Source organism: Synchiropus splendidus, chromosome 12, assembly GCF_027744825.2.
Source record: "Synchiropus splendidus isolate RoL2022-P1 chromosome 12, RoL_Sspl_1.0, whole genome shotgun sequence".
NCBI classification, from domain to species: domain Eukaryota; kingdom Metazoa; phylum Chordata; class Actinopteri; order Syngnathiformes; family Callionymidae; genus Synchiropus; species Synchiropus splendidus.
In genome coordinates this window covers 6,792,107-6,806,302 of record NC_071345.1, presented here as the reverse complement: position 1 = coordinate 6,806,302, position 14,196 = coordinate 6,792,107, and the positions used below count along the sequence as shown (strand labels likewise).

Below are 14,196 nucleotides of genomic sequence, written 5' to 3'. Positions count from 1 at the left end.
TCAAAAATATTTCCATTATGTGCTTCCATCCATCATGTTTTTTTTTCAGAAAGTGACAACGCTTGGTTAAATATATTCAATTTTTAATTGCGCTACCTTGACATTTATACAAAGACAAACACAGAGTTGGCTGTACATGATATCAACTAATTATTTAAATTATGTACAACACAAATAGCAGGAAGAATCACAGTGTCATCCTCACCTTCAGTTAATTGAGTTTGTTGAAATAGTTGCTACATCCAGGAAGTAAACTGAAAAGTCGATATGGTAAAGGACGAAAGTGCAATTGCCAATTCATTTGTGTTTCCACGAGCAAACATTGTGTGATGGCACATGGAGAACCTTATTTTCCAGCCATTTTAAGGCTTTTCATTACTGACTCAGTCATTTGAGCTGATTTTACTTATTGAAATCAAAGTGACCAGAGAAAACCCATGTAAGAGAACAGTGTTTGGTTTGCTCTGGTCAATTGCTTGAGGTTGTGGGACCAACGTTTGGTTATGTATTTACTTCAAAATGTGGATGGTGTGTTTGGTGATGGTCGATGTGACCGCAGCAACCAACCACTCTGCTTGTTGGGTAAGTAATGGCTGACGGTCAGTGGTGCAGGTGGGAATGAACACAACCATGTATTGTCTCCACCTTGCCAAAGTGTCACTTTTTCCTTTCTCTGCTCTGTTTTCAGTTGCATCTGTCGTCATCCCCTGATTTAGTTCCGTCCATGTTGTCCGCCTCCACTTTATGATTGAGGTGAGTGTTTGTTCTGTCTGAAATGGTCCCTTGCATCTTGGCGTTGTGCTGCTGTGCCTTTGCTCGCAGCACAGCGATGCTGTTCTCTCTCAGTTCATCTTTTGTCACAGGAGATGGTGTTTCACAAGTCCGCTTCTCCTCCTCCTGGTCTCCATCTACTGGCCTCTCCTGCGTCTGCAGATGTGGTGGTGACATTGTGCTGCTGGGTTTCTCTGGAGAACTGTGAGTGCTTTCAATGGACTTCTTGTGCATACCTGGTGGAGATGTATTAAGAGGATGTTAGACATAAATGCAAGCTGCGAACACTGCTGTGTAAAACCAAGTTTATCATGCACTGGGTTGCTTGACATTGCAGCAATGAAACACCCCCGGAATGCAAAGCAGATAGATTGATTGGATCTCTTATTCAATTATAGCCACCTAATAGATCTGGTGAAATCAATTGACACTGGGCGGGAAAGGAGATTTGGTCTAATCTGTCGTAATGAAGTGGGATTATCACAGTATCGATGGCTTCTTTTTAATCGACAAAGTGACACCTTTATTAGTTGCCTGTATTGCTTGAGTCTGAGTACAGGTTGATCCCGGATCTTAGAGCTAATCGATTTAATCGTGTCCACGTAAACCTTGTTTTGAGCAAATTGCAGCAAAAATAAAATAATATCAACATACTGTAGGTTTTGAAAACTAGCATACATGTTAAAATAGTGCTTTTAAATCTTCTCAAGAAATGTCTGTTGTGTTTAACTGGTTTGATGTCCTTTGATAAGAGGAGGCGTCTACAGCTTCAAGTTAGTGACTAAAAATTGTAATACATATATTAATATTGTGTAATAAATAGGCAGTGTTAGTCTGTTGGTTTGTTTTATCAAATTGTTCTATATTATGTTACTGCTAAATTATATTTTACATATTCAGCCCAATTTTCAACTGACTTATTTCCCTCCCTGCAAGAAGTTAAGAACATATTAGATTTGTAGCTTATGCATTTTTAAATTAAGGTAAATAAGTGGTTTAATTTTCAACAGTTCCATTATGAATTGGTCCTAAAAAATGAAATTTCTATTGTCTAGAGTTATATATATGTATTGTACGTGTATATGTTGCTATTCCATGTACATGTCGATATTACATTAGTGTTTATACAGTACTAGGTGCCTTGATGCAGTCATATCATATCATTTTAATAAATTTTTTTGGTGACATTATTGATATAATTTCTGCTCACCTAACAACCACGGTGCGTACGAGTCTGTGACACCCTCCTTGGCTGACTTGAGGATGGACTCGGGCAGAGGGATGGAGTGGCGGACCATGGCTCCATAGAGGCCGTACTCTGCCATCACGCTGCTGCGGCCCCAACATTTCTCCCGCTTCCTCCATTTGGCTCTGCGGTTCTGGAACCAAACCTGGCGAGACATCATAAAGAACAAGTCAGTCTATCGAATCCTCTCCTCTCATAACTATCACTCTCGATTTGTGTCAAGCACCAATGACACTAATAACTTATCTATTTCTATCATCTAAAGACTGTATACCTCTGGTTTTTGTTGGTTCGTATCTGTGTGTGTGTGTGTGTTTGCCTGCACGTTTGTGTGTGATTCACCCTCCTCGCGGCGCCTCAAGTGTCTAAATTGATTTCCAGCAGGCCAGACCTTGTCACAGTCGCAGCAAGCTTGTGAATATGTATGAGGACATGAGCATCCTGAAATGGCCACGGCGCCTGAATGAGACGAGAGGAAATGGGTTGTGTGCGTGCTTAAGCGTGTGTGTAGGATAGTGTGTGCTGGAATGGAATTAAAAAACTATCATGGCAGCGATCCTGCAAACCTATTCAGGTAGATCTGATGATAACCTCCATCTCATAAAAAGATGACCTCAGATGAGCAATCATGCTTTTGACGGCAGTCTGTGCGTGTGTGTGTGTGCCCCCGAGTGTGTGTGTGTGTGTGTGAAGTGCTTCCACCCAAAGGTGACCCTGCGGGCTTGGAGGCTGATTGAAAAATAAGTTAATTTCCCGGCCCGATTGACAGGCGACAGGCGCTCAAATATCACAGGAAATTAAAAGCCTCAGAGCAGCCAGGCGGAGGCTCCGCTCGCCCATTGACCCGCACTAATTCATTTCTATGTAGTTATCATTTCATTTCCGAACCGAGGGCCAAGAAAGAGGGGATGGATTTTCTCAATTAACTAATTACACTATTGGCTGCCGATTGTAATGAGAACCTGTTGCTTCACCTGGACCCTCAATTATAATTATTTGTCTTTAAGAATCCTGGCATTTCCATACGTGACTCTCTTCATAATGCGGCATAAATTTCCGGCAACGTGTCCCATTACATTGCATGGCAGACTTTCACACACACCTGTATTCTGTCCTCTGGCAGCTCTGTCTTCATGGAGAGCATCTCTCTGGCGTACACGTCTGGATAGTGGGCTTCATTAAAAGCTTTCTCCAGCTCCTCCAGCTGATAGGAAGTGAATATGGTTCTGTAGAGAGAAGATTTAATTCAAATGTAAAATTGGGGGGGAAAAGACATACATTCATATTTGAAATAGTTAAATGATATTAATAACAATAAAAAATATATATCACTAGCATCAAAATATCAATAGCACTTTCTTTATTTTCTCTATTTCTCCTACTTTTTTAATCATAATGTTGTTATATAGTATAATTTCTAAATGACACACACAAAAATATTTAATGTTACATTCGAAAATACAGGGCGATATTTAAAACAGTAATTATCAGGAACGTTGTTTTGGGGTTTATTTATTGATTTATTTTTACCTGTGTCTCCTTTTCTTCCTCCTCTTGCTCTGGCTCAAGGATGATTTGGGAAATTTTTTATCACTGGAGGAGAGGCTCGTGTCATCCGAATCTGAGGACCCAAACAAGTCAACAAATGTTATAACGGTCGCCTTCATCGTCTCAAATCAAAGTCATCAGTTGCTTGGTTCGATATCATTTTAAGAAATAAATGCAGGCATTTCTGTTGCAATATTATTTTTTGTGAAGTAAAATCAAATCGGAAATTAAATCCGATGTGGAAAATGAATATGACCGTTGCGCATTTATGATACAGATACGCGCGGAAGAAATAGAATTAGATCGCACGTGAATCAAATATATAATATGTGTCTTGTTTAGTTACATTTTATGAATTTCTCCATCAAATATAATCTTCCAAAAGATCACAATTATTGTGCGCAAATGTTTCGGCCTCCGTGCGTAAATATTCCTCTTTTGCTCTGATATTGGACAAACGGTTACATTTTTGCCGGTTAAGTTTGACATTAAATATTGAACATTTACCGGAGCTGGCGGAGTGCGTGTCCATGTGCGCGTCCATGTGCGCGGCCCTGTGCAGCGGCTGCAGGTGCACGCTCTGCGCATCCGAGAGAACCTCCAGAAAAGCGGGCTGTCTGTAAAAAGAGTGGATCCCTTCCGGGCCGAGAAGACCCACGCCGACCCCGAGAGCACCGTGGCCCAGGGCCGACCTGGCGGCCAGCACGTGTGCCCGGTGCGGCAGGGCCTCCAGCGGCCTCCTCGGCGCTGATGGAGGCTCCTTGTTGAGGCCCAGAAGCTCCTGGATGCCAAAACCTGTGCGTCGGTGCGTTGTGGGAGCAACTTTCCATAGTGGGGGCTGGTGCTGCTGCTGCTGCTGGGAGCCCGCGAAGTTGACGGTGTTCTGCGATTTCTGCTTGTTCTCAGCATCTGAAAGTACAACTCCGTCCTTCCCGGTCATTGTGATCTGAGTGATGAGAGTCCAGGTGGAAGCAGTGATGCTGCGGTTCGAGTGTGTGTCCTGCTGCTGTTTCTGCTGCTGGTTTTATTCTGGAGGCAACAGGCGGCAGCCAATCACAGCACGGCACAACTTTCCTCTCCTCATTATTTTAACGACCTCGATTTAACCCAGGATTTTCGAAGGGAGGGGTTAAAAGTCGCATATATAAAAAAAAAAAGGAAATAAATAGGAAAACGCTCTAAAACCCTTAGGTTAAAATTATATTAGACTATTTAATAAACTAGACTAGAAGATAAATGTTTTTATTTTGTCATCGAAGGATTTGAACATCAATTCTGAGATTTCCATATTCTGGAAAAAATTAGTCATCAAATTTGCAATTTTTATAAGTAAAGAAAGATACGTGCAAGAGTCAATAATTTAAAATCATTCTTGAGAGGAGCAGTGTGTCGCGTTGAACTGATTTTATTGTCCTCTTCCTAAGGAGGAAATAATAAATTCAGTTGCACACATGTTTGCAATGGTGCGTATTTGGGGAAAAAATGTTAATGAGAACAAACAACGAAATTCTTTCAGTGTAGATGCTTGTGAATTATTTTAGCACCATGGCTTATTATTAAAACAAAATATTTTCTAAACTATACTATATGAATATGAAATGCAGGCTTTGGTTATGATTAATCCTTTGAAATATAAAGCGTTTCTACTATCAATGGCTAGTTTCCGTTTGCAATGTGTGTCCCATTAAAATGACAAAACGTAATATTCCGAGTCATAAAGTTTTTGCATAAAACAGATGTATACGCTCAGCCAATTTACTCATTAATCGATCAATATAAACAAGTTGTATCGCCAACCTGATCGATTGTTCTGTCCCCAACGTCCCGAATTTCACATTTGCATATTCTAATTATCTACTCGTTGTTGTGTAGAATTAACATCTGTTGATGTGCTGGTGATATTTTATTATGAACGTGAACAAATCACAGGATTCACATCAACAAAATCCAGAGCTATGTTAACGGAAGGAGTGCGCATGTGCGTTTGCGACTCACAAGAATGGAATCGTTAACGTTGTGCTCAGATGTGGTGCTTGTTTTGATACATTAGAAATCCACACTTTCTGCACACGTCTCTAATCAGCAATTATTCAATTATTCAATCGTTCGGGGATAATTTGTGGCACACTTTGGACATCTGGACGCACAATGGAGGTGTGTGGACGCGCTGGATGGAAGCGCAGATAGTCCGAGGTGATGAATAAATAAAGACCCTGGGCTCCTGTGGGACTGCGTGGCCCGCGTCAGGCCCTCAATAGCCGACACACCCTCAACAGATTGTGCCATGGTCTTGGTGTGAGATACGATCGGGTCAGGAGAGGTGCCAAGTGATCAACGTTCACCGATCTGCGCGCCATTTCGGTTGTTCGCTCCGTGCGCACGCGTGCTGACGCAGACCTGTTGGCCATCTTTGGTATTCCTATGTTGCATTGTTCATGTGAATCACGTGTTCTTTAGGATGAGAGAAAAGCTAATAAACGTAAAAGTGTTATCTTCGTTTTGCACTCACAAACAGTTCGTATTTAGTTTTGCAGCAATGTGAAGCATATATTGATATTTGTGTTTTGTTGGAATCGTTTTGTGTTGTGTGAAATCATAGAGCATAAATGTAACAGCTATAAAGGTAACAGTCGTCTCAGCCTTAAATGGTCATTTCTTTATTCCATTACAAGGCTTCAATAGAAGCCTTGAGCACCCAGTACCTTTGATATATATATATATATATATATATATATATATATATATATATATATATATATATATATATATATATATATATATATATATATATATATATATATATATATATATATATATATATATATATATTCTGATTTAATAGTACACTTTTATTTGGCACATCAAAAGGATGTTCTTTTTTAGTTAGCCAATCTAAGTTCACAATAATGGTGCCAGACTCACTCACACAAGAGGTCAAAATTGTGCATAATTTTTGTTATATTTACTCTACAGTCAGCAACATCAGCCACCATTATATTTATTTATTTTTTAAATCAACTGGATTTCTGTGTTTCTCAATCCATGTATTGCTGTTTTCACATTTTCAGTTTAGTTAGGCTGCACACCTAAACCTTGGTCTGTGACATGCTTTCATTTTTAAGTGTGGTATTTGTTTAAAGGTACTATAAAACACAACTTGCACCTTCATCCCAATCTATTCTTGCGGTCTGTAATTACCACACTTCTTAAATCATCCTCAAACATGATTCATCCTCACCCATTCACCTTGCTGTGAAGCTACCAAATTAAAGTAAGGTGCTGAAACAGAGGTGCAGCAGTGGCCATGTCATCTTACGCATTGTATCAAAGCTCTCATTAGTATTGTTTTCATGTTTCAAGTTGATCTAAAAATTGAATGTCTAATTTCATCAGGTGTTATCGGTTTGCTATGAGAAGAGCAAACATGTTATTAGCATGACAGCAACTCTGCTCCAGTTCCTTACACCTCTAGACAAGTTAATTGGCTCTTCTTTGACCTATGGCCTCCACCTAGTTTTAGGAAAACTGCTTCAGTGGTTTTGGAGTAATCCACCACAAGGCACAGTGGCATGCCTCCATAAATTACACTCATGTTTTCACTGGAATATCATGACAAGAATTCAACACTGGAATAAATGAGGTAATGTTTTGAGAATATATGAATAAAGGTGGAACAGAAAAATATAATTAATATGTAATAAATATATGCTGACATATAAGTAAATAGGTGTTTTCCTAGTTAGTCCATTTTATTTTTCTATTTGTACTTGGTTAGCGGACTGCTATATGGTAGTTTTCTGGAAGACCGACATGTCAAATTGATGAGGATTTTTTTAGTCTGGTTTTTAATGAAAAAAAATCGTGTGACAATGAGTTTTCAAAAAATCTGCTGACAACTCCGCTCTGATATTTTATAGCAGACTTAATCGAACATAGTCTGCCTGCTCAGTTTGCAGAGTTGGTTGCTCATGTCTGTCTGATCCACTTGGTTTTTTGTTCCAGGCGCCCAAAATGGCTTCTCTAATCCAGCTAATTGCCGTTTCCCAGAGCTGGACACTGCCGAAGAAGAGCTGGGTCACCAAACAGCCGTTGATCAAAACATCCTATTAAGGTGAGGAAACAAAGAGCCTTCACAATGTGCCACTAGCAATTCAACAGTTTGCTCCGCGGCCACAAAGCATTCATTAGGGCAGTAACCTCATGCTATTGCCGGTCTCTGGTCTCCATTTCTGTGTGAGTGCGTCCTGAAGTTCCATGGCTCTCAGTGTCAGAGTGTGCCGCATTCCCCTGCTCCGTGTGCAGATGTGTGTGGAGCGTAATGAGGAAAATACTTTAGTGGGACAGGGGCCCCTGCGCACTGAAACCCTTCCGACAAAGCAATATTCCTCATTGTAGTTTTGCATAATGAGAATAGACATAATTGCTCTGGCCCGTTTCTTGTCTAATTAGCACACTCCCACAGTGGACAGGGACCAGCGGTCCGGCAGGAGAAGGGAATCGGACAAGCATGGCAGTGGCAACACAAAAAGGGGGCCCCCGGTTTCAGCGTAATTAGGTGAGACAATGCCCCTGACTGTTTTGAGCCATGGCTGCGGCTCAGAGTCGCAGCGGACGCCCTGTGAGCCACAGCGCTCCGAGACCTTAATAAGCCCCTAATTGTCTTTTTGGATTCACATGGGCAGCGCTATTCCTGGTCTCATGCGGGGAACTTGGTCCTCATCCCGTTGAAAGGCCGAAATCTGAGTTGACTCACTCGGGACCTTTAATGTTTGGCCCCCAAAACTCCAGACAAGTTGTGTTAACAGCATGTGACAGCGTCCCAAACCTGGGAGCCTGCCAACACGCCGAGGGCCGAAACACTGCAGCAACTGTTTCTCCTCAGATGGCCGTTAGTACAGAGTGACCAGACACTCGACAGCATCAGGAGGCACTTGTTTAACCTACTGTGAGGTATAAAGCATCCTCTCAATGGGCAGGTTGATTTCATAAGGACCTACAAATAAAATACATTTTCTCAGTTGCAGTTATTTTTATCAGAATGTCATGATTTAGATAATATATTTTCTTTGTGTGTCAGAATATTGTCATGTTTAAAAATAATTATCAAACACTTTTCAACTGCCTCAAAAACACTTGAACACTGAATTGGACTTATATAGAATCAAGAACATGTTCTTTGCCAAATGCTCTCTGAAATTTTTTTATTCAAATATATGATCTATTCACACTATATTATTTAGCAAATTTAAAATTATTTTACTATACTGGAATTCTTTTACACTGTTTTTGGGACTAAGTAATGGCACTTTTACCAAGTAAAGGAAGCATTGGCATGTAAAGGTTTATGATGACAAAATAAAACACTTAGTTTAAGTGAAAAGGTGGTCCACCGTTTTAATAACAAAGACTCACTCTGCTGCATAGGCACTCTGGTTTATTGTGCCTAATTCACTTTCATTTTCCCCGCAGATGATGAAAACCTAAAGCAGATGGACTCAACAGGCTGCATTTCAACATAGTGGGATAAGTGCAGACAAACACACACTCACCCACACACACACACGCTGCATATGTCTGAGGGCACGTCGAATGGCAGGTGGTGCTCTAAAGGCTTAATGTCTCATAATTCGCTCGGTCCAACATCCCCTGCCGTCAGGACCTTCTGGCTCAGGAGAACGTCAGTCTGATGCGCCCTCACTTCTTTAATTAGCTGTCAGTTAGTGCGAATGAATCAACTGTTCGCCTAATTAAGCAATGCCACCAGGCAGCTCCCATATACAGGCCATTGTCTGAGCAGCATGAGAAAAGCACAGCTAGCAAACTCGTTTTGGATCAGGAGTGCAACTTAACAATCACACTGACACACTGGGATGTGGGAGACGTGTGCGCGCGCCATGGAGTTGTGGGATCTTTTTGGGAATTGTTGCCTCCGCTGACCGTCGTTTGAGTATAAAGTTGGTTGCTGCAGAACCAGTGGAGTCACTTGAGTTGTTTACTTCCAGAATGTGGTCAGTGAGCTCTTGATGTTCCCCATTTTCAGCCATTTCTAATGATTTCTAATGAGAATGAATTGCTTTGAGAGTCCTTGATAAAGAAGATGAAACATTTCAGCCTTAAAAACTATTTTTTCTTTTTAATCCTTAGGAATTATTGGATTGAAAATAAATTAGAAAATTCACTCCAGTAACCAGGCCTCTACAAATTGTTGAGTAAATCATGCCAACAATTTTGTTGAATGAAGTTCAACTTTACCTATAGAGCAGGGGTGAGTGTGGCTTTGCACCCTCATGCCGCCCTTTATCTGTATTTATGCTGTCCATGTGAACTCTAAAACAAATTGAAAAGACTAATAAAGATATTGAAAAACAAATCCTTGAAATCTATATCTTAATATTTACCTACAGTTATGTTACCATGAGCGTCTCATTAATTCATTTTATCTTCCAAAATTTGTGATTTATATTGACAGTCTTTAAGAAAAAGATATGTGAACGAAATTAAACAAAATTAAATTCAATACTCTGCTGCCCCTCTTTCTCTGGTCTTGACAGCCCCTCACAACAGTCACAGTACATAATGTGGCCCCTGGGAAATTGAATTGCCTAAACTCACATAGAGGTAGAATTAAATCAGAATATTACGTTCATCAAAATCGTGACCGTTTGTATAGTTTCCATAAATCACATCTAATCTAATCTTAAAACCTAATCCACCAATGTAACTGCAAGTCAGTTTGATGCACGGGTGTCTAACACAAGGTCTGAGGGCCAAAGTTAGCCAGGATCCCGCAGGATCTTCAAATAAATATGATTTTCTAAAAATTCTCATTTACAGCGGATTGGAAACCAGCTTACTTCCTATGCATGATAGTAGATGGGAAGAGTTGGGAAGATCCACCCTTCCGACTGGCAGTAGTGAATTTGGGAATTTACTAAATAGCAAAAATGACTGGGAAGATTGAAAGAAAATATATGAATGTAGCTGTAAACAAATTCATTGTCTCTTTTGTTGTGGGGAGAGGTCTGGGACAAGAAATACAAACCACTGAGATGCTATTTGCTAATACTAGACTCCTGTCATTAATATGGAGACTGACAATGTTGTCTGTTTGGACTAAAATTTCCTGTTAAAGAATAATTATTATGGACTGTTTAAATACAAATTTTGTCTGCTCCCCGACTACATTTTTGCCCTTAGTGTGGCTGAGTGTGACACCCTGTTTTGCCCATATGAAATTTACTGGACATGAGACACATCTGAACAATTAATGATACACGCTTTTTGTGTTATGACTATATTTTTAGGTGCTACTTTGGCTAAAATCCTAATTTTCAAATGCTTAGTCAGGTCGGCATTCCCTCTGTTTAGCAGAATACTACTTGTAGTATAGTAAGTGGGAGTGGGTGGGGCTGGGGTTAGATAATGGGATTACAAATATTGATAATTAAGCGTCAGTATGTAATAATAATATGTTTAACAGCGATCATGAAGGTGTAGCTCACTTGGTGTTACAAATTATATTGGTTAACCACACCTTATCATCCAGGTAAATAACTTGTAACAACAAATTGTGATAAGTAATATTGTATTACAACCATTTCTATTCTTAACTCCGTCAAGACCTATTCATTTTGCCGTAAAAAAAAAAAACTTTCAAATTCTCTTTTGTTAACTGGTAGTGGAAATATTCTTAAAATGTGTACATTATAAATATTTTTCTTATAAGTGTGAACATATTAAAATATTCTCTCATGTATAAATGTAAATTGTCTCGTCAACGCTTGCTGTGTGTGTGTTACAAGTGTGTGTCGCCTGCTTGAGCTCCATCTGCTGCTGCTGCTGCTGCTGCTGATGAGTAAAACCATGAAATAGATCCAGGAGGAGACGCACGGAGGAGCCTGGGGCCTCCTGGGAAATCATCCGGCCCTCCACCAGCTCAGTGTGTCCACTTGTTTGGCCCCCCAGAGAACTATCAATACATGGGTAATTGAATTTTAAGCACAAACAGTGCCGTCAAAGGAGCGTCGGCCTGCGGGTGCATCTGTGTGTGTGTGTGTGATGTGGTGGAGGGTGTTTAGTTGTGTGAACATGGCGATGCTGTCATGGAGCCCCCAAGGGATTCGGACAGGAAGGATGAATGTCTAATCCATTAAACAACAATTACACTCGCTGGTGCTTCAGAGTGGCTTTTGGCTACGAGGCGACGTGGTGTCATCGGTACAGTCACCAGCTATCACACACAGATACCACAGAGATACTGTGGGTGTGTTCTGTTGCTCGATTGTTAGAGAAGCAAAAAAAACATCAAGATAAACTGAGGTTTTTTTATATTACATTGATTATCCTTCACTGCCATTTTTATCTTATTACACTCCAGCGGAATCATGTCGTTTCTGGAGCAAGATTTTATTTCAAACTGTCCAATCCAGAATCATATAAAACTGCAGCATAATTTCACTGTGATGCTCTGATTTCGGGTTAGATTCCTTGGTGAGCATATTTTCTGAGGAGCAATTGAACGGTCAACAGTGACCTGCTGACCATCGTAACTGTTTCTGTGACTGCGCGGAGCAGGTCTGTGTGTCGCTCAGATTTTTCTCTGAAGGACTCCAGTCTTGATAACCTGTTAAATGTCGACACCTCTAATGCAAGCTTCGAGCCACAGGTAGAGCCCCTCCTGGACACGCGTCTCCAAGACCCCCAGAGGATTCACGGGGCCTCATGGGAAGACTCTGCGCTAATTACAACCCTCATCTCTGCTCGTCCGTGAGATACCAGTCTGATGATGTGGCGCTGCATCATCGGGCAACAGCTGCCCTCCATTACCCGTGGGGACCAAAACGGAGTGACAATGGTGATGTGTTTGTGGGCTTCTATCTTCCTTTGTCTTCCCTTCATTGGTCCTAGGTGAAGGCTTTGGTCTGAGTCTCTCCTTGATGGCTGGGTGGTGTATTTGTCCTGACATGAGTAAAGTAAAAGTGGTTGACAGGAAGAGGTACAGAGCCAAAGCTAGTGTCCTGCTGTGGGATGGGCACATGAGGGGCAAAAATGGAAAGTACAGTGAAGTGCTGGTCATTTTTAACCATGCATAAATATTTGATTCAAGTCTTTGGCTGCAGCAGTGTTAGCACTTAAACTGTTGTTGTGTATTACGCAACGATGGAAACAAGTTTTATTATTGTTAATACTATTGGCGTCAGGGGAGGAAACAGAGCGTAGCGTCCTACCACTGTTGTGAACGATGCTAACAGAGTCAATCTCGAAGTTGCCCTCAATTTAGGAGCTCATATTCTTAACATCTCAGGTATCAGTCTGTGTTTGTGACTGACAATTAGATCAAGACAAACATTGTAGCCAAGCTTCTTTGCAACACCTCGACCCCGCGCCTTGCTCAGAAAGACATGCTCAGTGGTGAGAGAATCGTGGCCTTGGTCTTCTGTTATTCTGTGCTTGTGTCCAACAGGTCGCTGGATTTGTCTCTTGAAAACCCAGTGAAAATTGGAATTCATACTGCGCGAGGTGAAGCCGAGTGTCCTTTCGTGTCAGCCTGTGAGGAAACTGTAAACATGGCGTGAGGGATGACAGTGGATCGATGAGCTCTGTACATACTCCTCTCCTCCCTGCGTGATTGCACCGACTCTTCATTAGCAGGACCCTCAGCTTTAATGGCCCCGGCTCTACAGTCGGCTGTAAATCACCAGACTCCACCCACGTTTGCTCCCCTGTCTCATCAAAAAGCCTGGTGAGAGATGGAGCTAGTATGATGAAAAAGAAAATGAGATTTATCTGCTTCCTCCTCTTCCCCCCAAACACGATTACCAGAAGTGAAGCCAGTCACACACTCTTGACTGTGACGTTGATAATGATGATGCCAGTGTTTAAGCAGCTCACTTTCGTCTTTTTCTTTACAATCGTGTAGCATTGTTTTATTTCTGATAATATTTCTTAAAGGGATGACTAATAATTTTTCAGTATTTGTATTTTAGAAATATGTGTGTGAGCATGTGTTGAATGTGTAAATTTTATTTCTATTTTAAAACCACATTCTGAGGTATCAGAGCCAAGATACAAAGTCCATATTTGGGACCTGGAATTGTTATTGCTTGTTTTTTGTTATGTTTGCAGGTGCTGTTTTTTCCCTTTTCTTTGTAGATTAATGCTTGTAATTTACATATTTGCAATGGTGCTGTGACATTAATGCCTTGTTGTGGACGCTTGTTAAGTATGCCAACACAAGTGTATTTCCATAATCCTGCTCTGGATTGCTAATATATTTTTTAGTTCCAACTAAACTGAGATCCCGGTTATAGAGGAGTGCCTCCCCATGTTTTGAACTTCAGCTTAATTGTCGTAAGATGTAGCTTGACAGTTGGGTGATGTCATAGTGCGAGCGGCTTGCGTGGTGCGCTGCAGAGTAAAGACATGTTGCTGCGTCCCATTCTCTTTGACCTTTTTCTCGCAGTTCCAGGTCAAGAAATTTGGGTCAGAGAACAATGCACTCTCTCTGTTAGACCGTAGCAGGGTGCCAGAACCCTTCACATGCTCCAGTGGGACTCTCATCCCCGCACATCCAGCTACTCAGCACAATGCTGCAATTGGACAGATGAATCAAAACTCCCTAATTAAATCTC

General features: G+C 41.0%; 1 protein-coding gene across 1 annotated transcript; it reads right to left on the bottom strand.

The window, feature by feature from the left end:
* Nucleotides 1-73: 73 nt before the first annotated feature.
* LOC128768877 (visual system homeobox 2-like) lies at nucleotides 74-4,568 on the bottom strand. The gene is made up of 5 exons (XM_053882106.1): nucleotides 4,073-4,568; nucleotides 3,548-3,638; nucleotides 3,120-3,243; nucleotides 1,982-2,162; nucleotides 74-1,007 (listed from the first exon to the last, which is right to left on the bottom strand). The coding sequence occupies exons 1-5, from the start codon at nucleotides 4,503-4,505 to the stop codon at nucleotides 685-687; spliced, it is 1,152 nt and encodes a 383-aa protein (XP_053738081.1). The 5' UTR covers nucleotides 4,506-4,568; the 3' UTR covers nucleotides 74-684.
* Between the last annotated feature and the right edge of the window lie 9,628 nt (nucleotides 4,569-14,196).